This window comes from Hydra viridissima, unplaced genomic scaffold (genome assembly GCF_058129835.1).
Source record: "Hydra viridissima isolate aposymbiotic clone 2 unplaced genomic scaffold, HvirCarnegie_v1 scaffold_9, whole genome shotgun sequence".
Classification (NCBI taxonomy): Eukaryota; Metazoa; Cnidaria; class Hydrozoa; order Anthoathecata; family Hydridae; genus Hydra; species Hydra viridissima.
Genome location: NW_028324308.1, coordinates 15,472,501 through 15,500,431, shown reverse-complemented (window position 1 = coordinate 15,500,431; position 27,931 = coordinate 15,472,501). Strand labels below are relative to the sequence as shown.

General features: G+C 31.2%; 3 protein-coding genes and 1 long non-coding RNA gene across 4 annotated transcripts in view; all 4 read left to right on the top strand.

Moving 5' to 3' along the window:
- Nucleotides 1-8,617, top strand: part of LOC149884256 (uncharacterized) — a gene marked incomplete at its 5' end in the record, with an annotated part of 50,485 nt that extends 41,868 nt beyond the window's left edge. Inside the window, 2 exons of the mRNA XM_090098729.1 lie at nt 6,752-6,825; nt 8,010-8,617. Of these exons, the coding sequence (XP_089954855.1) occupies nt 6,752-6,805 (54 nt within the window). The remainder of the gene's footprint in view (nt 1-6,751; nt 6,826-8,009) is intronic.
- The window catches only part of LOC149884250 (uncharacterized), a 124,810-nt gene that overhangs the window by 65,580 nt on the left and 31,299 nt on the right, over nt 1-27,931 (top strand). The gene's annotated exons all lie outside the window — the stretch shown is intronic.
- Nucleotides 10,235-16,763, top strand: LOC149884255 (uncharacterized). The gene is made up of 5 exons (XM_090098728.1): nt 10,235-10,335; nt 11,111-11,154; nt 11,427-11,638; nt 13,851-14,591; nt 14,933-16,763. Exons 1-5 carry the CDS (start codon nt 10,235-10,237, stop codon nt 16,178-16,180), a joined length of 2,346 nt encoding a protein of 781 aa, XP_089954854.1. The 3' UTR covers nt 16,181-16,763.
- On the top strand, nt 22,729-24,275 carry LOC145186096 (uncharacterized). The gene has a single exon (XM_080062169.2). It carries the CDS (start codon nt 23,084-23,086, stop codon nt 24,113-24,115), a length of 1,032 nt encoding a protein of 343 aa, XP_079918295.2. The 5' UTR covers nt 22,729-23,083; the 3' UTR covers nt 24,116-24,275.

Sequence of the window (27,931 nt, the reverse complement as noted above, 5' to 3'; positions counted from 1 at the left end):
TTTTTGGACAGCAATTTATCAACATTAATATTTGGACTAGAATTATTCATAAGTTCATATTCACCATCTATGTAACCATAATCATCATTTGGAAAATCATCAAAATTTTTCCTCCTTCATTTTTGCAGAATTTCCTTTTTCAGTGTCAGACGTAGCTGTATTTAACTCAGATCTAATCTCAGCTTTCTTGGATTTTTTACTTGCAGTTTCATAATCACCTTAAAATAAAACACACTACAGTATCATTTCTATTCATTTCATTGTACAAAAACATTATAAAAACAATATTTGTTATGATATTAATAATTAACATTGTCTACATTGTTTAAATTTGGATTTTCAAATATTAACTTTATAACAGAAAAATCACTGCATTTAAAAAAAGTCTTTTAGATAAAGGAGTTAAATACTACTGTGATCAAAAAGTAAGGTGAATTTTTAATTTAAACTTCCCGCCTTATTCGAATCGTCCAATCTTTTTTATCTTTAAGTTGGTAGGAATGTCATTAACATTTGCGCCAAATTACATGTCAAACTCATAATTATTTTTTTTTGTTTACGCTTGTTTCTGAAGTACCAAAAGTGCATTCGGCGATTTTCACGATGTCTTGTTTTGTTGAGCAAAGAAGTGCTTTTAAATTTTGTTTGCGGAATGATATTTCTGCAGCTGAAACGTATCGAATGTTGCAAAAGGCCTTCGGTGAAGAGACTGTCTCAAAAAAATGTTTACAAGTGGTACAAAGACTTCAAAGAAGGCCGAGAACGTGTTGATGACTTGGAACGCTCCGGACGACCATCGACTTCGATTGATGATCGCCACATCAACAAAATCAAAGAATTGGTGCTTGCAAATTGTCGGTTAATCATTCGAGACCTTGTTGACATGGTTGGAATATCATTTGGGTTGGTGCAAGCGATTTTGAAGGATCATTTGGGCCTCAGAAGACTCAAATCACGTTTGGTGCCGAAATTTCTCAATTTCTTTGAAAAAGAGCGTCGCGTTAAAACGTGTGAAGCAATGCTTTCTGACTATCAAGACGTCTACAAACAAATTATTACTGGCGATGAGACTTGGGTCTACGCATACGACCCTGAAACAACCGACCAATCGAGTGAATACCGTGAAAAAGGCGAGCCGAGACCGAAGCAACCACGTCAAAGTCGCTGAAAAATCAAGGTCATGTTGACTGTTTTCTTTGATTATTGTGGTGTCGTGCACTACAAATTCCTTCCAACTGGCCAAACTGTTAACAAGGAATATTATTTAAGCGTTATGCGACGTTTGCGTGAAGCTATTCGCAAAAAGAGACCGGAATTATGGGCCAATAACTCTTGGATTTTGCACCACGATAATGCGCCTTCGCACACAGCACTGGTTCTTCGTGAGTTTTTCGCCAAAAACTCTACCCATGTTGCTCCACAACCACCGTATTCGCCCGACTTAGCACCGTGTGACTTCTGGCTGTTCCCAAAGCTCAAGAGACCACTCCGGGGAATTTGTTTTGAGTCCATTGAAGAGATCCAACGTGAATCGGCACGCGCATTGAAGGCTATCCCTACCGAGGACTTTTCGGCATGCTTCGAAGACTGGAAAAAACGTTGGCAAAAGTGCATTGGGGCCGGGGGGGGAATTATTTTGAGGGGGACAATACAGATTTGGAAGAATAAATAAAGATTTTTCATTTTATAAAAAAATTCACCTTACTTTTTGATCACAGTAGTATAAACGCTTTCAAATACTTTTACCACCTTCATAATACTGCTTTACATTTATAATAATATTTAACATTTGTTTAGTATAATACTGTCATAAACGTTTTTACATTATAACATTTCTAAATTGTTTGAAGTTAATTTTTAAATTGCACTAGTTTGTGGTGATTAAGTAAAATGTGATAGTTCAAAAAAGTTAACATTGATAAATGTGAAAAGCAAAAAAAAATAAATAAACTTTATGGCATCACAAAAAGGAATACGCTTATGCATCAAAAATATTTTATTCATAACAGGGCCCAAGATAGGTGTTATACAACAATTAACTTTGTATCAAAGTGAAATAAGTTGTTGTAAAGGTAGATAAAGTATACTAGCCATATATTCCAAGACATTTAACAGTAAACTGCAACCAATCTGTTCCAGGCATTTGAAGTGACTTGATTACTTTTACAATTTTATGAGTTGGTGTTGATTTAGGTAGCCAAGTAAAACGTGTTCAGTTCAGCGGTAGCCATAACAATGGCACTGCATTCACCTCTTCCCCATTACTTACTTGAAAAACAACCACCACATTCTAATAAAATCTAAAGATATACATAGAGTACTTGCTGTACAGAAATTGGTACTGCAAGTACTCTATGTATATCTTTTTTGTATATCTAAATTTGTTGGATTGCAGTTCACCTCTTCTAGATAACTTCTTAATATCATATTGGATACCTAAATGCAAGTACTCTTCTACACTTCTAAGAGCAACAACTGAACTATTTACGAGCATCTAATGGCAATTTATTGTGATACTTTTTAAGTAGGTTTAACAAAGCAGTGATGGCAATACTGTGAATATCAAAAGATATAGCCCTATTACACAGTTCTTCAATAAGATTATGTTAAATATCATTATTTTCTTGTTTACTTTTAGCATCACTAATGTTAATTGCGTTATAAAAGGTATCACATTGCATATATATCAAAATCTGTCTTCCTCAGTCTTATGTTCTGCAATTTTTGAGAAATTACTCTCATTATTATTAATCAAACCATCTGTTGTAATACAAGAATTTTTATCAGACATAGATATTGTATTTATTGTATTACCAGCATTACTATTATTAATGTTATTTTGACCAAATAAAATTATATTTGTAAGTTTCTTAACATAACGAGCACGTGTCCAATAAGATTCAGTTTTAATTACCTTTTCCATGTTCTTTACTTCTTTTACAGTTTTCTTTAACCAAAAAATAATTACATACCTTTTTATACAACATAATAAGAATTTATAATTGAACTTCTCAAACTTCCAATTTCATTACAATATATAAAACTAATGTATACATTTTTCAATCAATGTGATCTTTTTCTAGTCTATATGTTGATTTTATTTTATAAATATATTAGTATAAAATTAAATTTTTATTTAAATAAATTTAGCAAGGCAAAATAGCTTAGGGACTAATTGTATTTTTTAATTTTAAATACAATTTGCCTAAGCCTTAGGCAAATTGTATTTAAAAAAATGTCATTGTGAATTGATGTAGCTTCTTCAGTCATGGAGTATATATATATATATATATATATGATAAAATGCACGTTTTTGTAAATTTCTAGCATTAGTTTTACTTCATATTTGGTATTAAAAAGTAAGTCTACAAAATAAATTTAAAAGTTAAAAAAACTTGCTTTTCAATTTATTACAAAAATAAGCTTTGATAGAGAATTCAAGTCTCAAATGCTAAGGTTTACTAAAGTCTAAAGTTTACTTCAGCTGAAAATTTCAAATTATTGGTAATGAAAACTTAAAGTTTTTTCTTACCAATATTTTGAATTTTTCAGACATAATTCAGACTTTATTTAAGATTTAATTAAGACAAGAAATGCGACAATTTGCGCACGCGTAGAATGATTACGCTTGCGCATTGTAAACATTCACAGAACAAGACAATTTATGGTGCGTTCGTAGACATCAAACCGACGATATTTTCCGATGGAATACAAGCTAATTTATTTTATTTGTCGGACCGACATCGGGCCGATGAAGTAAAACGATGCCGATCTAATGCTGATTAAAAACATGTCGGGAAGAAATTGGGCTGACGTTCATGTGTTATCTGGGAAGATGATTGTTGGGCCTTATTCAGATCTTAGGCATCTCGAAATTTTATCAATTGGGATCTATACATTCTTCAATACCTTTCATGATATGAATTTCTTCATTATTTAGGATCAACTCTTCTATAACACTTGAAGTCTCTGTCATTTTAGACAAGCATCCTTCACGGTCAACAATGGACCTCAATTGCTTAAGATCTCAATTCCAGCGTTGAACAAATGTTGTTTGATTTTCCTTATACTCAATAGAAATTTTCTTCAAGATACTTGGCAGAATATTTGCCTTAGCAGAATATTTGACTTAGCAGAATAGTTGACTTAGCAGAATAGTTGACTTAGCAGAATAGTTGACTTAGCGGAGAAGTTGACTTAGCGGAGAAGTTGAGCAGAATGATTGAAGTGTTCAACCAATTTCTTAAGTTTTTCTTGAACTGCAACCCCCTCAGGAACCCACTTAATTCCTAATTTAAAGTTCAAAAAGTTGTTGAAAATTCATTTTGTTTTTCCATTTTTAGATCCGTAAAAACATTGAAGAATTCATCTAACAATCATTGTCAGGAGTTGGAAAAACTGTTATGAAAATAAAATCAGTTATATCAGTTAACCTGCGCCCGCTAGTGAAAACGAATTCTAAGAGGTCGTTAGGACTTATGATTTAATGAGTGGTGCAATAAAAACAGCAAATCTAATCAATAGCTGAAGATTTCAGGGACCAGTATATTTATAGAAAAACCAGTAATTTAGAAACTGAGTTTTAAGTTTTTTAAAGACTTTTAAGTCTTTAAATTTTTAGTGTAATTTACGTGTTTGTATATTTATAAGATTAGAGTAGAAGTTTTTTAAATGACATTTGAATAAATTAAAAATGTTAAAAAAATAGAGTAGGATATTTTGGTTAGAAATGTAAACCAAACACAGTATTTGCTTTACAAAACCACATAACAGCGTATAGTTATTTAGTACTCTTGGGGAAGTTCGTGTATCTAAGGCCGGAGTTTTTCAATTCCTATTTTTGCCTTTATAAACTTTTGTCTTTATAAATTTTGCTGCATGTTGAAGTCCAGTAGCTTCCTGGAATGTCAGTGAGAATTCTGTACTTAGGTGGTTTTCTACCTTCTTTTTTAGATGAACTAGGATTTGCTTTTGGGAAAGGTCAGACCTGTTATGGCTTTTTACATGAAATAGATTTTGTTTGAGAAAAGTCTATTTCCATAGCTTACAAGTCATTTTCTTGTACAGGAAATTTCCGTAGGCTGTTTTGTGAATTTATTGATGAATTTTTAATAAATCATTTTTTTGTTAGAAATACAATTATTTCAGCAATTTAATGCTGAATCTGGGTATCTTGGTTACATTTGAACTCAAATAATAATCATCACCAGTGAATATATCTTGATTAACAAACTTTCACCACCATTGATCATATATAATACTTTTAGCGGTTTGGTGAATGAATTTAGCTCTATAGCCAAATCCCGTGTTTAGTTGTCCCGAGTTTCGTTAAACTTGTCCAACTCTCAGCTTGAACTGTTGGAAAACAATGTAAAAATTTGATTTTTTTTTTTTTTTTTTTTTGTTTTTTTATGTTTTTGTTTAAACAAGTCACCATTTTAAATTGAATGACTTGGCCAAAATATAAAAAAGGATTTAAGAAGATTCTTTGTTTTCAGGAAAACTCAGCAAAAAGGATGCTTGGACGGCCGTATCAATTATTATTACATTGTTATTAGATACTGAAGGTCTTACAGCCCCTTCAGTCTCACCTGATGAACCCGCACCACATAACATAAAAGTTGTAAATGAAAATGGCGTACTTTAAGAAACTTCCCTACGGTATATCTTGTTTGCTTCAAAAATGAATAAAATTTTTTAGCTGTAGCACAGATTACATAGTAGAACTACTCTGTACCTTGAGGTTGTATAATTTGTGCAACACGTGTGTTAGTTTACAGCTTCACCGTCCTTTCGGTTGATAAAATAATTGATTTTATCATGAGATAAAAAATAAATAAATTTGCTATTAGTGAGGCGAACCCTTTATGATTTTTTAGAAAAATTTCGTTCTGTTGATTCTTTAAATTGACTTCAGAATATCTGAATTTAATAATTTTTTTATCTTGTGATGATAATCTTTTAATTTTTCTTGGAAATTTTAAATTCTAATGAGTTGAATCATAAGTAAATGAGATTTTGAAGGATTTTAATTAGATTTTGAAAGAGAAAATACAAAGCAATACAAAAGCAATAGGTATATGAGTAAATGCTATGCGACGCGGCACTCCTTGAAAATTGTCCACATCAAATATCAATCAAAAAGAAGCAAAAAGAGCAAGGACGCCATCGCAGGTTAAGATTATTTAACTAATATTTACTTACATCATTTAATTGGCTTCAACTCATAAACGAAATTAAGCATTAAAATAAAATTTGTTAACAAACGAGTTCTTAACAAAAAATAAGATTGTAAAATTAAGCTGATATCTACAAGCTCTTGTTCTTTCGTATGACAGAATGCCTTGATCAAATGGGCAATTGCGGATAGAGTAATTTCTATACCAAAAAAAAAAAACCCTTACAACCCTGTCTCAGATTTTTTGTCAAATTAATTGTACAAACTCATGATTAAGGAAAGTTCCTAAAATTTTAGCCTTTAACTCCTTACACTTTTAAAGTAATCTCGATTGCAGTTTAAACTGAAGCCAGTACCCCATGCATTGGCGTTTGTGAAAGATTTTAGTTTGTCAAATGTTTGACCATTAGTCTGATTAAATGAATGCGTTCTAGAAATAACTCCTACAAAGGTTTTAAGTTTTCCACTAAATTTTTTTTATCATTTGGTTTTTTGTTTTTTATTTTTTGTTCAAGCGCTTTAAGAGATTTTTTTGTTTCAGATAACTAAACAGTATTTGAATTTTGTTTTTAGAATTGTTTTGTGTTGAGAAATTTGTGTTGCGATCGAAAGTATGCATTAACTTAGCAAATGTTAACAAAACTATGGTAATAATTTTGACAAATATTAATAATACTAAGGCTTCCATAAAATGGTTCTTCTAAATCTGGTAAGCTTACTCTTAACGTAATAAGCTTATTCTATATTTCTACTTTTCTACGTCTGGGTTCATAATTGAACGAGAAGTTCTTTTAGTTTCACTGAGTTTGAAAATAGTTTCAGTATTTAGAGTACGATTAAAAAAAACTAATTGTTTCTGTATATCAAAAATATGATTTCATCATATTTTTGATTTTGAAAAACATGATTATATCATCATACTTAAAATTATATATAAAAAAAGGAAGAGGATATATTGAAAAAGCCGAATTAATATTATCAATAAATATTTATGAGCTTCGTTCATTTATATATCCTTATGCTATTATTATATAAATTATTATATATAATAATTTATATAATAATAGCATAAGGATATATAAATGAACTATTAATATATAAATGAATTCTTACATACATACATATGTATGTATGTAAGAATGAATGTATGAATGTATGTATGTATGTATGTATGTATGTATGTATGTATGTATGTATGTATGTATGTATGTATGTATGTATGTATGTATGTATGTATGTATGTATGTATGTATGTATGTATGTATGTATGCATGTATGTATGTATATTTATGCTTCATTTATAAAGTTTGTTTTTTTTTTTTTTTTGCTTTAATTTGTTTGAAAATTTAAACCTGTTTTTTATATTGATCTATAAAGATTAAAAACGTTAGCAAAAAACTTCTCTTTAATTGTATACGTTAATTCGTCTATGAGGCTCGATTAGTAATTATAAAATTTTGTTGAAAGGAGACCATTTTGTTGATCTCATGCAAATGAAAAATTTAAGAACAGGATTAAGTTATACAAAGGACGAATTTAGGATGTAAGATACAGGATGTCACCAGAGATAATACTACACAAAGTGGTTAATTTAAAAAGTAAGCTACCCGCAATTGAAATATCACTGCTATAAAATTCATTTGCAATTTTTTTTTGGATTTTTACAAATTGCTTTTGGCTGACTATTTTTCAATAATTAAAGCTTTTATTGTCATAAAGTTTATTTTGGGTATATTTATGAATTTCTAAGAAGCATTAATTTGAAAAAGTGGACCATTAAAATAATATTTTCAGGAATATAAAAAGCAAGTTTTTGTCTCTTATTCTTTAGTCTTCAGTTGTGTTTTGTCGCATTAAGATGCCTCGTTCAATATCATAACCAATATTATTCGCAGTTAATACCTTATGAAGTTTCGAAATATGACGAAGGGTGTCAGAAATGGAAACCGCACCTACTATTGTAATCATGTTATGGGGTGCTATTGCATATAATTTTAGATCACTCTTAGTATTGTTTCTAAGTACAATAACTGTCACCAGTTACGTTAAAAATGTTGGAATCTGTATGGCTCCCCTCGTTCAAGGTGTTATAAATGGGATATTTCAACAGAACAACCCAGACCTTACGTGGCAAAGTCAACAATAAGGTTTTTTAGACAAAAATAATGCAAATGTTATGCCTTTGCCAGCACGTTCTCCAGATTTATCACCAATTAAGAACCTCTGGAATAAGATTGGACCCGGCTAATTGAAAAAGTCTAATCTAGAAAGTACTATAAATGAATTATAGAGTTGAGTAAATACTGGTTGGCAAGAAATGTCACAAGAAAAAATTTCCAATTTAATTTTGTCCATGAATAACGTCTAACTGAAAGTATAAAAGATAAGGTTGGAAACACTCATTGAATTATATGCAACTATTTAAAATGATTTTTTTTTTCTTCATAGGTTATGACTTTTATTTAATATATATTTCATGTTTTTTCAATAGTAGTTACTAGTTCTGAACAAAAGAAATTATCTTTTCATTTTTTTCTTTTTTTTTGGAGGTGCGTGTTCAGTTGCAGACAGCGTATAAAGCGACAAAAGCAGTTTAAAATGATTAGTTAATAAATATAACACCAAAGGAGATGTTGAAACTGGGCAAATAGGTGATCGACCTAAGAAAAGTACTCCTCGTACAGATCGTAAAATTTTTAGGTGCGTGAAAAAGAATCCATTAGCTAAAATGTTGCTCTTTTACTTTGCATGGTTTCCTATATGGTAGGCGAGTTTTTTTAACCGTAAACCGAAGAAAAACTAAAATGCTAAAAAGAAACGTGTTAAACTTTAATTGGCAACAGAAAATTATTTAAGCAAAGAATTACTAAAAGAAAAGAAAAGATCGTATAAGAAAAAAATAAATAAAGTAAATAAAGTAGTTCAAAAGGATTTATCGGTTAAAAAAACTCGAGTGAAAATTCTCAAAAGAAATGTTGAAAAATAAAATGATAGGAAAATTAAAGAATAAGAAAAGGAAGGAAAAGTGAAAATCAAAACAATTTTTAGTGTCAAAATTTAAACGAAGAAAATCAAGAATATCAAAAAATACGCTAAAAGTTAAGAAAACGTCTGTGGATAAAACATGCTAAATCATATGGACCTTTATTATAGATCTTATTTCTATACGTTGCGTTGGTCATTTATACTATTTGTTAAACGCAACGTAGTAAAAATAATAAAATTTGCAATCAACTTTCACTTAGTAAATTTTTAGCGAGGAACGTTTTCGTTACACAACTTGCGATAAGTAATAACGTCATAACTACTACAAGGATTGATTTTTTTATCAACTCGATTTATCGGACTATCGGACTCGATATATCAACTATCGGACTAGACAAATTGTCGTTTAAACGTCGTATCAAATATTGACATTAAAATTACTAAATATATATTCAATAGCAACTTCTTCAATAACAACTCGTGATAAAACAAAGTAATTAACTTTTCAGATTAAATTGATAAGAAGACTTTCGTTTAAGGCCAAGTAAAGCGAGATTAATACTTTTAAAGCATTATTATTATTGGTATAAAACAGTGCTATTGACACAGTGATTTTTTGAAAGTCGAATCGGAACAGTAGCGCAAACGTCTTATAATTTATGAGAAACTAAAGTTATAAGTTGAGCAATTTATCAATAAAAGTTGGTCTTTATCACTATCTGCTTTGACTTATTATCCTATCTTTCCAATTCTTCTTCTGTGATAAATTTATCACCGAATAAAGTAACTTCAACTTCTTAGAATTCGCCTAATATTAAAAGCTGTATTTGATCACTGATTCGATTTTAATTCTCGCGTGCTCAATTTTGACCATGTGAATATTGCCTTCAAAAGCTATTGCGATGTTGCATGTAATCAACGTGTTAGATAGCTTAAACATTGTTAAAAATTGCATCCAAATCTAAAAGTCTGGCAAACAGTAAAAAGAACAACATGTATAGATTACTCTTGGAAGTTACGAGGAGAAAACTAGGTATTCAAGGTTTGTGTTGCACTTTTCCCAATAAATAAATGAAAGAGACGAAGTATTCCTTAGCGAACTCAATCTTTACCATATTAGGCTTTTATGCTGCAATATTGATTGTCCAACGTGATGATTCAAATACTAAAAGGTATGATTCTCTATTTTAAAGATTAAGTCGTTTAATTTTATTTTCTAACCGTTAAACAGTTACTAAACGTTATTTAGAAATCTGTGGGCATCTGCTTTTTACGAATAGATTATAAAGATACAACTATAGTTTAAAACAATACTTGTAATTGAGGAGCATAGAAAGACAAGGGTTGTGTCTTTGTAAACCAATCGAAAAAAGCAGCAACAAATAAGTATAGTAACAACAACAAAAAATTACAAAAAAAAAATTATTAACGTGCTACCCCCTTATATAAAATAAGAGATTATCAAAAAGTATAAGATCTAAGAGATACTCAATTTTTTTGAGAACACAAAAGACATTACAAAAGCCTTGTAAGTCTCGATGACAAAAGTTTTATTAACCGTTTTTTGGATGTTTTGAGTGAACGTTTTTTGGTTCATAAAGTTCATAAAGACCGAAATGACCTCTTTAGGAAGCTTTTTTCAAACGTTTTTTTTCAGACGATTTTGGACCCTCTCCAAACTGATTTTTTGAGTTCCCACAAAATATAAGATATGTAAAATATTCATGAGAACTAAGTTAATTCCCAGCAAGCACAGCGTTAGAAATGGAAACAGCGTTGAAATAACGTTGATCGACGCCAATCAACGTTGTTTTAACGTTGTATGCTTGCTGGGCTTGATTAAGTCTGTTGCCTATAGTCAAAAGAACATGCCAAAAAGTAAACCTATGCCATCAACTCTTGCTGCAATGAAACAGGAAGCAGTTGATCTTGGTTTGATGGGTTCAGAAGGAAAAGAAAAAGTAACTACTCCAAGAGGAAAACTTATCAAGGTAAGTTAGTTTAGGAAATTTTCCCATCGTTTGTACTGCTGTTAAAAAAAGATATTTATGTAACAAGGCGGTTAGAAGGTCTCACAGGTTGTTGGGGCAAAAAAAAAAAGAAATTTTACATAATTCCAAAAGTCAAGGATAATTTGAATACTGATATTGACAAGATAGTATACATTGATTTTGTCTTGTTTAGTATTTTCAGAGCAGTAACAGATATTTTAGCTGGTTATCGGTTATCTTACGTTAAAATATTTTTTTTTTCTTCCATTCAGCCCAATACAACTCATGGAAAATAAACCGTAGCTTCAACCATGTTTCAATGATGGTACTTGGATTGTCAGGGAGTGGAAAGTCATCAACTATAAACCATTTATTTGGAGTAAAAATTGCACCAACATCAGAAAACACGTCTGAAACTCGAAGCACTTCTGAGTATATTGTTACCACCGAAGACCCAACTCTAGACGTCTCAAACCTGACTCTGGTAACGTATTTTTTCTCTTTTCCCTCTAAAAATAGTGCTTTCTTTTAAAAAAAAATCATCAAGCTTTGTAACTTTCGAAATCACGTGTTGTTAACAGATAAACTTTAATTGTATGCAGTAATTTAAAATATTTCCTTTAAAACATCTGTATTGTTATACCTAACTCTAAAGCTATCTTGAAGTTATCAACAAACTGACATGCACCTTCTTGTTGCATATTTCAAAAATATTTATATTAAGATTGATATAACTTATCATTTAATGGGATTGACACTTATTATAAGAAAAATGCATACAAACTAAACTTTTACGCATCATCAAATAACATATGCAGAGTTTTAAAGTATTCCTTTGTGTTTTTACCAAAACTTTATTGAAGGTTTAGAGTTCCTTTATGATAGCCAAATGTATAGAATGTCTTTATGATAGCCAAATCTATATAATGTTTATGATAGCCAAATCTATATGTTTATGATAGCCAAATCTATATAATGTTTATGATAGCCAAATCTATATGTTTATGATAGCCAAATCTATATAATGTTTATGATAGCCAAATGTATAGAATGTCTTTATGATAGCCAAATCTATATAATGTTTATGATAGCCAAATCTATATAATGTTTATGATAGCCAAATCTATAGAATGTCTTGGAAAACTGTTTAACGAGTACATGATCGATTTTCAGGCGCAGTTTTTTATCGTTTACCGCCAAGATGATCTAAAGTTTTTTAAAACCAATGTTTTGTGTTCGGCGGTTGTCAGCTTTTGGAAGAAAATTAATGCGTTTCTCATTATGGTACGAAGCAGTAGTGTTAGCGTAGTGAGATCTCGCTAGGTCGGGCCAGAATAGATATTTACACGGTTGTAAAATAAAAACAAAAGCGGTTAATTTGGGTTCCGTAGAAGATAATGCACCAGCCATTTTGCAATCTGGACAAACCTTTCAGCGAAGGAGCAATTACTAAAGCCAAGATTAAAAAAGATTAAAGAAATTCAAATCAGGAGATATAAAACTCGCAGATGAAGAAGAATGAGGTTAACCATTCATTTTTGATGAAACGGCACTTTTGGCAGCCGCGGAAGAGGACGAAAGCTTGACAACGAGATGTTGACTAAAGTCTTTAATAAGGATTATTCTGCCATTGCTTTTATTCTCAATAAGCTCGGAAAAGTATAGAAATTGATTGGATAGGTCTCCCATGAATTCTTTTATAGAAACAGAGTAAAAACGTTAAGAATTTTCACCAAATTGCAGCTGCGAAACAACCAAGCTCCTTTCCTATAGAATCACTTCATCTCATCACTGAGGATGAATCGTGGCTTCTCTTCTTATAAAGGATAATCGTAAGCCACCCACTATTAGCAAGCAGTGTGGTGGCTTTTGTAAAACAAAAGCGGAACAAACTACTGGGAAGTCATCTCAAACGGGATTTTTGTTTGATGGAATAACGGCGATGAGCGTAAACAACGACGGGTTCTGGACATAAATGGCAAACGACAATTAAATAACGACAGCAATACCCATCTTGCTCAAATTTAGCGGATTTATGTTGCAATCAATACAAAAAGACCTTGCAAAAACAATTATATTTTTTCGTCCAATTATATTCTATTACGTCAATTGATGACAAATTGGCTTGCGTACAAAGTTTCGGAATCTATTAGGTGCAAAGCAAAATGGAACCAGCAATGAAGGTAGAAGGTGAATATGTTCCGGAGCAATTATTCAAAGATGTTTTTGTTAAACTTTGTTGTTGTTTTCGTTGAATGATATATGTTGAAAAAAAACCGCAATAATTCTGCAACGATGCAATATTTGTAGTAATGCACATTTTGTCACTGGGGGCAATGGTCGGCAAACTGTGCCACATCGTTACTCTATTTTTTTCCCTCTGTCAATTTCCCATCGAATTACTCGTTATTTCAGAAAAGAAGCCCATTATGCAGCTTAATCCTATATTTTAGGTGTCCTATAATTCTAATCTATATTTGCAGTCCTATTGTAATCCTATATTTGCATTCTGTTGTGTTAAAAATATTCTAAGTATTTTTGCAACAGCAATGATGATGAAGTTTCCCATGTCAAATATGGATTTAAAAAATAGTCAAGTTAAAAAAAAATTTAAAAAAAATTTGATATTGTAACCATGGTTTTCAAATTTATAACATGATTATCTGAAAACTAATTTCATCTTCTGTCTTTTGTAGGGGATTATTGACACTCCTGGATTTAACGACACAGATGGTCTGGCTCAAGATGCCTGTAACTTACTTTCTATTGACGAATTCTATAAAAACAAAGCATCGTTTATTGGGTGCTACCCTAACGTGATTTTGTTATTTGTTCAAGCAACTGACACAAGAATTTTGGGGAAAAATAGCAACTTTTACAAACCTCTAAGAGCTTTTTCGAAGCTCGGGCTGATTGATAAAAACAACCCTAATGTAGTTGCTGTGATTTCTTTTGCATGCTCAATTCCTTACAAAAATGTTGAAAAATGGAGTTCGATAATGGAAGCAAAATGTCTTGAGGTCAAAAAAATGATTAGAGAAACGCTGATGGTTAATGCACCTGTTGTTCTGATTGAAAATAATGTTGAAGACAATGAGTTAATTGCAACAAATGACGGAGAGCAGACAAAACTTCCAGACGGAACACTTCAGCCCAAAAATCTGTTTCTTGCAATTGCAAATCTTTTAAAAGAATACAATGACGATCTTGGATTAATGGCAATGAAAAGATTTTTTGCTATAAGTTTAAACGGTAAAAAAATGCCTGAAAAGGGATTCTCTGTTTCTGCAAAGATAGCAAAATTTGCTGCACTGAATGCTAAAGAAACTGAGATCATGAACAACTTGTTAAGAGAATCAACAGAAGGATCTCAACTTCCTGAAGTACTTACCAAAATAAATGAATACATCAGCAAAAATGTTGAAAGGCTATCAGAGGTAAAAAAAACAAGAATTTTTTACGTATTCCAAAATTAGGAACGAGCATTTACATTTAAGTCTTAAAAACGACTTTGGCGAAAGTGCTCGTTCATCAGATATGTTTGTGATGTTTCGGGGAAATACAAGATCGGATGTTTATTAATCCGACATTTTGCAAATTAAGGCTTTAATAATGCTTTTTTACATGATCATTTAAACAAGATTAGAGTACATTCATAAACATTTACAGGATAGGTAATGTATTTAAACTACTATTCCACTTTCAAGTCTTGGTTCTATTGCTATTTAAACTATGCTTATCAATAATTAATTTAAGTTTTATAATGTAAAATTATTAGGAAAGTCGTAATGAGTTGCAACAAATCAGCATTGAATTAGTTGAACAACTTGGACTGTTAACTCTAAAAGACATAAAAGAACACTCCATCGGAAGTCTCAATTATCTCCTGAAAAAAGAGTTATCACAAACTGGAATTCAAATGCTTAAAGAAAGTTTTGACCTGGACGCAAATCAAAAATTGTCTGATACTTTTATGTGTGTCGGAAATGGGTACAACATTCTAAATGATGAAATTAAGCCATTTGCGCTTTTTAAAATGAATGATGAGACTCTGCAAGACACTTCACATGGTATCAAAGTCCCTAAAGGGATGGAGTTATCAAAAGTTCAACTGTCAGAGACATTCATGGAACACTTTAAAGAAGAAGGTTCATACATTCAAAATCGTTTAAAACAGCTTAGTATCACGGCTGATGTGGATATTGGTATGTTTAAAATGAAAAGCAGAGGTGGATTTTCTAGAGAGTGTTCCCAGAAGTCTTCTTTCTCAACAACTGAAAACTCGTTTCTCTACGAAAAAAGACTTTTCAAGGTGGAAATCAAAGATATGGCAGAATTAACTTTGATGGATAACTTTAAAAATTCGGTTCACCAACTACCTGGCAACTATAATAAGAATATTCCAGATAATCGAACTCAGTTTGAAAGCTTTTTCAATACTTGGGGACAATTTATTGTCACTTCAGCTTATGGCGGAGGAAGTGTTGAATTAAAACACAGTTCAATTGAAAGCCAAAATGATTCAAAAACACTCTCCGATATACGCGTTGGATTGGAAACATCATTTCGTAACATCTCAGGTGGTTTCGACATGAAGTACAGTAATTCTGATTTATCAGGCTGCTCCAGTATTTTAAATACTTCTAACCTTAAATGGAATGGTGGTGATAGCACTAAATGGTGGAGATGCACTAAACGACTACCTTGGTGGAAAGTTTACTCTACTTTTAAAGAAAGAAGAGAAGAATCAACAGCTGAAAGAAGAAGAAGAAAAGAAAACGCAGGAAAAATAAAAGAAGAAGAAACCAGCAGAAAAAAAATTGCTGAAAACACAGAAACACAAACAAGCAGTTGCTTTCCTGGAGATTCTTTTGTTTGGGTTAAAAAAAAAAATGTTCCAACGCCTGTGTGTCATATTAAAGTTGGAGATGAAGTTCTCTGCACAAACAGTAACCAAACAAAACTTATTTATTCGCCTGTATTTATGTTTGGTCATTTGTGGGCGCAATATTACTATCTCACCTAAACACTTATTGCAAATCCAAAAAAAAGGAAAAAAAGAAGCTGAATCGTTTTCGCTGATGAAGTTGTTATTGGAGATTCTATTTTTACAACAGCCAGTTGCAACTTTAACAGTTTTAAGATGGTCCGCAGTAAAGTTGTCCGAATTGAAAAAATCATTTCTAAAGGTCTCTATGCCCCATTTACTTTAAGTGGAACCATTATTGTCGACAATATTCTGGCAAGTTGCTATGCCAATGTTCCACATGTTTTTTTCTTGGGCTCAAGTAAAATTTCAAGCCAGTATTTGGCTCATGTAACTCTAGCCCCACTCAGAGCCGCATATTATTTTGGATTCTCTGGAATTTTAGATATTCAATTAGGCAAAGACATGCCATACTGCATCGAACGGGTTTTGCATTACTTTAATCCGTACCTTGCCATTTGAAAAAATAGGTATGTTTGACTCACTTAGTTCTGTAGATTATTATGGACTCTCCAGAGTTTTAATCGGAGGAGCTACGCCTTGATTCTTTGAGATGTGAACTAATACAAAATTTGTAAACTGATCTTTTAAAACTTATGTTTGAAATAAATTTTAACAGGCATAATATTCCAACTCACTTTTATGCTATTTTTAATCGTGCATGGAGCAGATATTTTAGAGTTTTATTTCATTTATTTCCTGACCTGTTGGAATCCAGTATAAATTTGAAGGCAAACATTCTAGTGATTCGCTTGTTGACATCCATTTGGCTTTAAAAACACTTCTACCAATCTTTCTGGAAATTTTCTCACCAAACCTTTAAGATTTTGGTATAGAATATGCTTTCAAAATAATTTAATTTAAATTATTTTAAAAGTATAGTCACTTTTTAAAAAACATATTTTATAACAAGAATATTTATTTGTAAATTTTAGCGGGCTGTATCCGCCGGACACATATTTCTATATTTAACTTTATCGTTTTCGAAAGTATTCGGAACATTCTGGAAGTTAAAAAATCTGATACTTGCTGTGTAGTCTAAATTTTGAGCAGCTAAAACCTGTCTGGATTTTGAGTATCTGACACTTGTTGACACTTAAACCTTTTAAGAGTCTTGAGTATTAGTGCCCAATCTCTTATTATATGAAATTTTCTTGTAAACTTGTATTTTTTCCATAAAAAAGATCAAGCCAGCATATATACAGGGCGCGGAACTAGGCTCCTTTCTCAGGGGGGGGGGGGGGGGAGTGGCTAAAATTTTACAAACAAATGCAATCATTGTAAAAGCCCTAATGAACTTTATTAGTACAATAAGTGAATAAATAGGGTGTCCCAGAGTAAGGTCCGAGACAATTTAAATCAAGTGCACGATATACAATCACGAATCTGATAATAAAAAGAAGAAAAGAGCCAAGTGGAAAAGTATTTTAAGAAATTTTAGAAAAATAGACCGTTTTAGATTTTCCTTTAACTTGACTTGCATAGCTGTGGCCCAAACATTGAGTGGTATATGGATGCGAGTTTTTGCTAACATGTCGGTATCGCCAGCTTTTGCTAACATGTAGTTATCCCCAGCTTTTGCTAACATGCCGTTATTGCTGGCTTTTGCAAACATGCCGTTATTACTGGCTTTTGCAAACATGCTGTTGGAACGGCTAAACTTGAGAATGAGATTACTTTTTTGTGTTTTGAATGAAAGTTTCTTATTACAGTACCAAGATAAGTTATGTTTCTAGAGAAAGATTGTTTTGATCGCTTATTCCAAAATTTAAGTATTTTAGAAGGTTCTTGTTAGTTTTCTTAGAATATAGTCAACCAATCAGTATGAATGTATTTCGCATTTGTAAATTAGAACTTAGAATTCAATATCAATATATTGTGTACGAAAAAAAAAAGTTATAAAACACGAGTGATTGCATTGTAATTCGTTTTTAAAACAGAATGACCTAAATACGATGTACAAAATAGCTTTAAAGATAAATTACTCACTTAATAAAATTGGATTTTACAGAATTTATATAGAAACACATATAAATCAAGTTTTTTAAAGAGATGAAACATAGATAAAGTAAATATATATGCATTCACATGTCTACATGTACATATGCAGCAATATTGAATTATAAGATATATATACACAAATCGAAAATATAGAAGTGAAAAATGAAGCGAACTGAGATATAGAGAGAAATGGTAGTGACTTTTGGAACAGATTCTTGGATCTAAAGATAAAATTTGATTTTTGGCAGTGTGGAAGATTTCACAAAATAAATATTGTTTTGATGAATAATTGCTTTTTTGTTTATAGATATTTTAAAGTTTGATATACTGGCAATCCTTTTAGGTGTTACGTCAATGGATATATAAAAAATTTAATGTGTGTAGGCTGCAGCTTTCGCAAATAAACATATCAAACTGCAAAACAAGCATAAACTGTGTTATATCAAATCAAGATTTAATAATCTATTTAATAGAGGAAGTATTTAGCAAAATAATTTTTAGTATTCGATAACTCATTAAAAGTAATTATAAATATCTTTAACCAAGACACCCTGATCTCCATGAACGCGACTTCGAAGTTAACTACCTCGTATTTTACTTTTCTATCGAAGAAAAGATAACATGAAATTTTTTCTTTTCTTTTCTTTTCTACTTTTCTTACTTTGGAGGCAAAAATGTAAAACTTAGAAGTAAAGTTTTTATTGCTCGTAGGAAATTGAAAACTAATCATATAAGAATTTTTTACAAGAATTTTATACAAAAAAAAAAAACTTTATTCCCATAATAAGTTCACCACCGTCTTTTTCATGCGCCGCTTTTATTTCCCTCCGCTGAGCACTTGATTCATTTCCCTCCACGGAGCACTTGATTTATTATAAACTAAAATTTACATAAGTTTCGCAAAAATTGTTATAATGACGACAAAATAAAACAAATCATACAACTTTTATGAGGTAGCTCTAATTTCATACAAATATATTCGGAATTTCATGTTGTTTTCCGCGACAATAATGTCGACCCTCCATCGGGTTGCATTCTGACAACACGTTTTAGAAGGAAACTATCGCACGTGTGTAGCATAAAAGTGCTGTGGAGAATTTTTCGATCAAAAAATCGATCCTTTTCTTCAAGAAGAGAAATTCACTAAACTTTAACTTAAAATCTTATGTTCGAAGTGAACACAAAATTGAAAGTTTATTGGTTGTCAGCGATTGAATTTGCGTTGTGTTTAAAGCAGCCCTAAAATTCAATGGGCAACTTTTTCTTTTTCTTTTTTTTCAGCCACTGTCATCTAAAACTAAAACTTTGACTCGAAAAAGTAATTTTTTTTTTGACAAAAATATTTCGTTGAATTGAACAGACTATATTTGTGAAGTTACATTGTTACGCTCGAGAACTAAAGTTATAACTTTAACATGATCAAATTCTCTATTTAGTTGCTAAAAATTTGTATGCAATTATTTAATGCCTTTTATAATTTTTTTTTTTTTTTTCAAGTTTTATTTAATGTAGAAGCCGTTTAAAATTGCATCATCAACCCCACAGTTCCAAATGGGATCAGTTCACGAATATTTGACAAAAGAACACTTAAACCAATTGTGTCCTTGAACTACCCAATTAAAACGATAACTAATTGGACTGAGCATTAATCAAGGTAAAATAAGTTTAGTAGAAACATATCAAACTTAAGAACTGAAGGCCAAGGAAAGGTAACAGCAAAAGTATTTTTTATTCTCAGCCACTTAGATAATTTTTTTTTTCTGTTTAACTGACTTCAATTTTAACGCTCCTTAAATTATAAGACCGTCAAATAGTTGATAAAATGGAGGAGAGGTGGGCGCCCAGTTAGAAATACAACTTTACACGAATTCGAATCCATCCTGCATAATCCTTAAGACTCAGTTCACACTTACTGATAAAACATAAGCATAACAAGCGCTGCAAATATGAGTATGACAAGGTTTGATTCACATTCCGCAAAGATTCTCAGTACACAAGCATTCTCTCGGTATGTACAATATACTCAGTAGCTTCAGTAATTTTGCAGTTTTTAAAAAACTTGAATGGGTAACAACAGTGGCGTACCTAGGGTAAATAGCGCCTGGGGCAAACACCGATCTCACGCCCCTCCTCCCCACATAAAGTGCTTAATTACAATTTTTTAATAAATGATGACACAAACTTTATTTTATATAATGTATTTATTTTAAATGATATATTTTTTCTTAATTTATTTTATATAATTCTCGCTTATTGTATCGCAACCAAGCCTCTTTTGCGCCCCTTTCAGGCTGGCGCCCATGGCACGTGCCCTTCCTGCCCTACCCTAGATACGCCACTGGGTAACAAAGTGCGTAGGTATGTGTAACCAGGAGATACTAGAAACTTACTGGACTGTTAAACAAAATAAAAGATGTTTTAAAAAAATCTCTCGTTTAATGAAATCCTTTTCAATCAAACGCGTTATTTAATTCGTATTTTTATGCTTAAATCAGTCGAAACTTGACAAGTGAAAACTTTTTCCTTTGAACTTCTGTTTTTATATTTGTTTAAAACTAATATTTCGTTTGTTTTATGCTTATTTTTACGTAATTAAGAAAATTTAACTTATGGCCGTCGAAACAGGATGATTCGAGGGCTTCTCCGCCAATAAACGTGAGGGGAGATTTGTAATAAGACTTTTTTTAAAAAGGTACGAGTTACATCAGTAAACAGACTGTAATGGCGTTTTCATATTAATAATGGGATGTCGTTGTGAATTTTTAAACTCTACGAGACATACTCTGGGATTTTCCTTGCTAGATAAATTAGTTTAAAAATCTCCGACGGTTTTATTCAATTTTGAAATGAACAGGATAAAAGATTTGCTGGTATCTTACAGTGGCTTAAGAACTATAAATAATAAATTCATTACATGTAACTATAGCAACTCTTAGATATTTTTGCTGAAACAAAAACACATTTACAAGCAATTATTGGAAGCAGGTAAAGAAATCTCCAAATTAGAACAAAGTTCTAAAGATGTAAACTGATGACGTTATAACGTAGGCGTGCAGTTTTTCGTTGTTGGTTTTGCTACGTCACCAATTTGAGCGTCACTTTCTTTAAACGTTGGATGTTTTATTCATGTTTAAGGAAATGTTAATTTAATTGCTTAATTGCTGACCGTACAACCCATATAATTTATTGAGATAGAGCCAATTAATGTAAATAATGATACAATATGTGAATATAAATACTATATGTAAACTTAAAATGGAATAAATTTTGAAATATATACATATATATATATATATATATATATATATATATATATATATATATATATATATATATATATATATATATATATATATATATATTATCGTGTAACAAATTTTCTTTTCATAACTATATATTTAAAAGTCCTAACTACTGAAACATAATGACAACAAAATGATTTTTTGTTGACGTGATTTGTATAAGAAAACTAATAGTTACGAAAATGTAGTCCGATTAAAAGACAATAGCGCCAAAAGAACTGAATGTACATGTTATCGCGCGAAAAGGACTGAACGTACATGTTATCGATTGAGCTATAATACAATACCTATAATAAGATAATATGTATTCATTAAATTAGATATCAATTAATTAGCTTCTTTGTGTTTTTTCACCCGTAAAACATCAACTATTAAACATAAATATTACACGCCACGTGCCTACACACATCCTGCTCTTTATCAATATTATCATAAATACGAATTAAATTTATAATCAACTTAACTTCCCTGAGTTTACCTCAGAAATTCAAGGATATATTTTTACATCAAATAAAAAAAACTTATTAAAAAATAAAATTTAGTTAAAATTTAATTTAAAAAAAAAGAAACTTAATTAAAATTTAGATATTGCTATTAGTAACTGTCGCGGTCCAACAAAAAAAAAAAAACTGTTCTACAAAAAAACGTCGACAACGCAACAACTGTTAATCACCTTACCGTCAGAATTTGGCAGCCTTAGATTCAAAATGACACATTTTTTTTTACAAAACTGCAAAAAATAGTAACAACCGAACTCATTTTGTGTTCGTTGTTTTTTGATTTTTTTTTTTTTGCGCATATTCCTAAGTTAAGCAGTTGCCTGATTATGCCAGAATATAGAATTTTTAAAAAATCTTTAAAAAAAATTTTTAAAAAGTTCTGACAAATTTAGTTCGATAAAAATGGTTCAAAATTAGAAAGTTGATAAATTAATTTCGGATTTTTTATACTTCAAGTTGTTTTGCAATATTTTTTTTTTTAAACACGAAATTGTAGATTGTTATGCTAAAAGTACTTCGGTAAAAAAAGGTACTTTTTATTCATACTCATTCTGTTGTTAGTTTTTCCTGAAAAATTTTTACCTAGAAACGTAACATAGGTTTTCGATTGCCTTTGAATTCCGATGCACTTTTATTTTGTAATGGTAAAAAATAACAAATTACAACCACAAATTATTTCTATTTAATTCAGCTATAAATTTTTAATTCACTCAAATATGATTTTTATCTCTTTCATCTTTTGATTTTTTTAATTAGTAATGCCAATTGTTTTTATCGCCGACATCCATCTTCAATTGGATGTTATAATTGCTATTTATAACCCAATTCGGAAGATAAGGTTTAATTTTCAATATTAGCCATTTGGAAAATATGTTTATGAACATTTGTTGTCTAATTTGGCTTTATCCTAATATACAACACATAATTAAAATTAAAATTATGAAATAATTTCTACTGGTAAATGAAACGCTAAACAATCATTGGCAGGTAAATAAAGCATTCATTTCATTGGTTAGTTTTCATCTTCAATGTTTATGAGATTGCTTTATGTATAGTCTTTGAAGAAATGTAACTGTATAGTCGTTCCAGATATATGAGCATAGAGGAATCTTCTGACTCTTGTCAGCTGTATCTTTCAAATGGAATGTCATATGGAATTTAAGCCTGCTTTACATATAATAGCATTGGTTTTAGGCGCTTTAATCATCTCCGCAAATTCCATTATTATTTACTTATTCTTCAGAAACAGAAATTTACGGAGAAACGTAACAAACCTTTTGATTATTAGTCTTTGTTTAGCTGACTTACTAAATGGAATCTCTGTTATTTTTCTCGTTTTACCGTATTATTACATAAATTTCAACGACTGCTCAACAACATTGCAAGCTTTTGAACCCGCTTATTTTGCCGCTACAGATATCCTCACGAATGGATTAACTATAGTTTGTGTGTTGCATTTGCTTCTTTTGTCGTGTGAGCATTTTATCTCGCTTTATTATGCACTGCGATACAGAGCAATTGTTACAAGGAACAGGATTTTTGCTATGTGTGTAATTGCCTGGCTCGTTGGGTTGTCTGTTTCTTTTATACAGCTTAGTTGGTTACTTCCGTTTATAAAAGATCCGAGTTTACCGCTGTTAATCGAGCTACGAAAAAAAGAAAATATCTATACCGTGACATCTGTCGTGTTGTTTGCTTTTATACCAATATTTTTTTTGACTTCAAAATATGCGTGGCTTTTCTGCTTGTTTCAAAGGCTGCTACGAAGGGAAGCTAATTTATTGTCGAAGAAGCAGCGGACTAGAGATTTAAAAATGATTTTGTTTTATTCTGTTATGTTTCTTTCGTTCATTTTGTTTTGCTGTCCGTACCTTCTTCTTAAAGTTTTGATCAGCGTTAACAACTCCGGTGTCATGAAACTTCCAGCTGAGTTTTTTGAAGGGCTTTTTGTCTTAAGGTACATTTTATCATTAATCAATCCTCTAATTTACGCTGTGTACAAACGAGACTTTAAAAATGTAATAAAAAGCCGTTTAAAATTACCAAAGATTTTTTTCAGAAAGAGAATCTTTGAGAACACCGATAACAATCTATTAACGGAGCATGAAAATATTATAAGGCAAGACAGTGGTGCAGAAAAAACGATTGAATTAAGTAATTTTCCTAAGTAACTTAAAACATTTGGATGAGTAATTTTGATTTGAGAGAGAGCAATGATGATGTAAAGAAAGCAATAAAGATGCGAGAAAGAGAGAGAGCAATAATGATATGATAGAGAGCAAAATATATGCTATAAAATGTGTAAAGTTGCATAAAGATAATAAATTTTTATTCATTTTTCTTAATCAACCCCCCCCCCCCTCTCCTCGCCCCCTCCTTCCCCTGTGTCTTTACATTAATTTTGGGAAACAAGAGTCTTAACATTTCCAATAAAAACTTTTATTGTAAAAACTTTCATTTTTAAAAGTTATTGCAAAGCAGAGGAAGTATTGGTTGCGATTCAACAATATATTGTGGTTATAATATTACATTTGTGATCAAACATCAGATTAACTACCACAGTTTTTGATTTTGAATTGATCATTAAAAGTTTAAATATTGTATTTCAGCACCAAATGGCAATAATAAAAAAGCTAATGTAATTATAAACAAATGTACTTATATATTAGTGGCGTAGCCTTAAAGGTGCAAAGCAATCTCTCGAAAAAGACTGCATTTTCACCTTTTAATTTGAGTTAAAAGAAACTCTTTTGGAATGCAATTTTAGAAATATAGCTTTTAGAAATATGAGTTTTAGAAATATAGCACTTAATGTTTAAAAACTAATGGCGAATTTAATTACTTACTCAAAAGCATAAACGATAATCTGGTTATGTATAAATTACTGACCAAAACTACGGTTTTTAATATTAATACCAAAGTCTTAGAGAAATTCTTCTTGCAAAGTGTTTTAGTACTTAATTTGAATAGGACGAAAGCTTAAAAAAAAAATAAAAACACTCATTCTTAGGATTCAATTACTTGAAAAATGTAATTATCAGTTAACTTTGCAATAGATAAGTACGTAAAAAAAACTAAAAATGCAAGTAAACAAGTATATCTACCCCTAGAAATGGTATTAAAAACCACTAAAGGTCCTATATTGAACCGCTATCGTACCAACATTGCTTTGCCGCCAATGTCAAAAAGTTGGCAATTTGCCGCCTTCGGCCCGCTGTTGGACCACCTTCAGCTTGCAAATAAACGGACCGATATAAATACGATGTGCAAGACAGCACGGCACCACAGCGGGCGGCCGACGTCGGCACAGCATAAGTGCTGACAGCGGTCCTCCACCGGTCCGACTACTTAATGTTTACTGGGTAGCTCTGAGTTAGCACAAGTCCAAGCGATACGTTTGTTTAAACCTTATGAACGCCAGATCCACAATAATCCTAATGCTTTGTAAGCTGTGATATATAATATTATGATATATGCTTTAATTCATATTGATGCTTTTGCTATTTAAAATCAAATTACTGTCTTTGTTGCTATTTTCATCAATGTTTAAACAATTCGCTTAGCGTACTTTTTTAAACATTAAAATACTGATTTCAACCCCTCAAGACTATTCCCTCCTCTAACTCTTCCTCTTCCCCTGATACTAAAAGAAGAATCTGAACGGTACGTTGGTATAAATCTTATGCGCGCAAGATCAGCGACATAATAAGTATGTATAACAAGCCTGTCTTTCAATCGTTTTGTAAGTTTACGTACAATTATGATATATACTCTAATTTCTATTGATTTATTCCTTTTACTATTCCAAAATAAATGAAGACCACACGGGTAAAACCACAGATACATATATATATATATATATATATATATATATATATATATATATATATATATATATATATATATATATAGTAAACTCTCTTTTTCTTTCATTGACTGCCTTTTTTTTAGGTTTTTTTGTGACTGTAGGGTTGTTTAGATTATCCGCCGCCATATTTTTTTTTAATGATAAATGTTAGTCACGTGACTTATTATTTTATCATTATTGGTTTAGTTATAAATAACATGGACAACTGCGTTTTTAACCAAGTGAACAATTGGACAACAATGGTTGTTTCAAAGTTGCCCTTTTTTTAAAACTTTCGCTGCCAACTACGAGTATACTCGTAGTAAGTTGGCGTCATTATCGTAGTTATACTAACTTATTTCATATAATATTTGTGCATAACTGGCTCTGTTCATTTTTTTTTTTCTTAGCTTCACATTTGGTTTCAGAAAATATTACATTCAAGTTTTTATTTTAAAAATCCAAGGAGCCTAACAAAAAATGCGGATAAAGACAGAAATAGCTTAAAACAGATAAAAATAAAACATTGATATTGATTTAATTTTATTTCATGAAAATTCAAGTGTAAACCTATTCTGTTGAATGATACATTCTGAAACATTCGTCAATACATAACGGAGGTCTATTTTCACAAGCAACACATTCATATCGTGTTTCTTTACGCTTTATTTTAGAGCAGACTCGACATGGTTTTGTTGGGAATTTTTTCTTTTCATTCGGTGGCATTGAAGACAAGTAGTGGAAGCTATTATTGGTGATTCGAGGCACAATTTCATTCAAACGTTCACTCAATAAATCCGTAACAACTAATTCTTTAAACATAAGCAAGGAAACTGTTTGATCTACCCCATATTTGCTGTTTAGACAGTAAGCATTAAAAAAAAAAGTATCAAAGAGATGAAGTGCTACTTTTTTATACCATCTAATTTTCTTTCTTAGGCAATCATAATATGATACCATTTGTTCCGCCCTATTTACTCCTGACATATATTGATTGTAATCTTTAATAATGTTGGGTTTCATTTTCTTCTCTCCTCTTCTGTTTTTCATTTCAATCATTTGCAACGAATGCAAGTTGCCAATCGTTAGCACGTCTCTTTCGTCTTTCCATTTAGCAACCACTACATCCTCTCTGCTCCTGCTTATAACGTCTCTCTGTTTCAGTTTTGCTTTTGTACACTCTTTTGGATTTGACTTTCAGTCAGTTCTTAAAGTACCACAAATATATGTTTTTGATTTATCATGTGCTTTGTTAATTCAAAGGAATTGTAAAAGCTATCAGTGTACAGGTGTTAACCTTTTCCCAGAAATTTTTCCATTAAATCTAAAACAATAGCTCCCGTTTTACCCAACAAATGTTTATCGAGAGTCGTCTCGCCAGAGTAGATTTTTACTTTTAGTACAATACCATCTGATTTTCAAAGCTCATAGAACTTGATACCATACTTCTGTCTTTTATTTTTCACATACTGCCTGAATACAAGATGTCCCTTCCAAAGCATTATTGACTCATCGATTGATATATTTTTATTAGGACAGTAGATGTTATTAATTGCATTATTTAAGTGATCGAGAAGTCCAATAATTTTACACAAGCGTCCACTACCCGAATCTTCATAGTTAACAAAATGCCAAAACCGTAATGTTAGTTGGAATTTATTTCGTGACATTATTCTAGAAAATAAGGGACATCGATAGAGACTGTTCTTAGACCAATAGTGTTCTAAAGATGGCATTTTGACACACCACATATGAAGAAGAAGAACTTTAAGGAACTGCCGCATATCTTCTGAATTTATTGGTTTCCAATCTTTAAAACGTGAGCTTGTTCTGAGGGGACGCTGCTTATTCATTTCTTGCGTTGTGTAGCGATTAGTTTCAACTACCATAGTATTTATAAGCTCTTCTGTAACAAATAGTCTAAAGAAATCTAATGGTTTCTTGCTCTCCATGTTTATCTTCAAACCAGGATTCGCAGTAAATTGAATTTGTTTTACAATATTCGGCTCATCTTTCCATCGGTTTGAATTTCTAGATGGACCACCCGTTGTTCTAGCTCTTTTCGGCGGCATTAAAAAATCTTCTGCAGTGGCTACTAGATGAACGTCTGTGTACTGATTGTCATCACTTTCTAAATTAC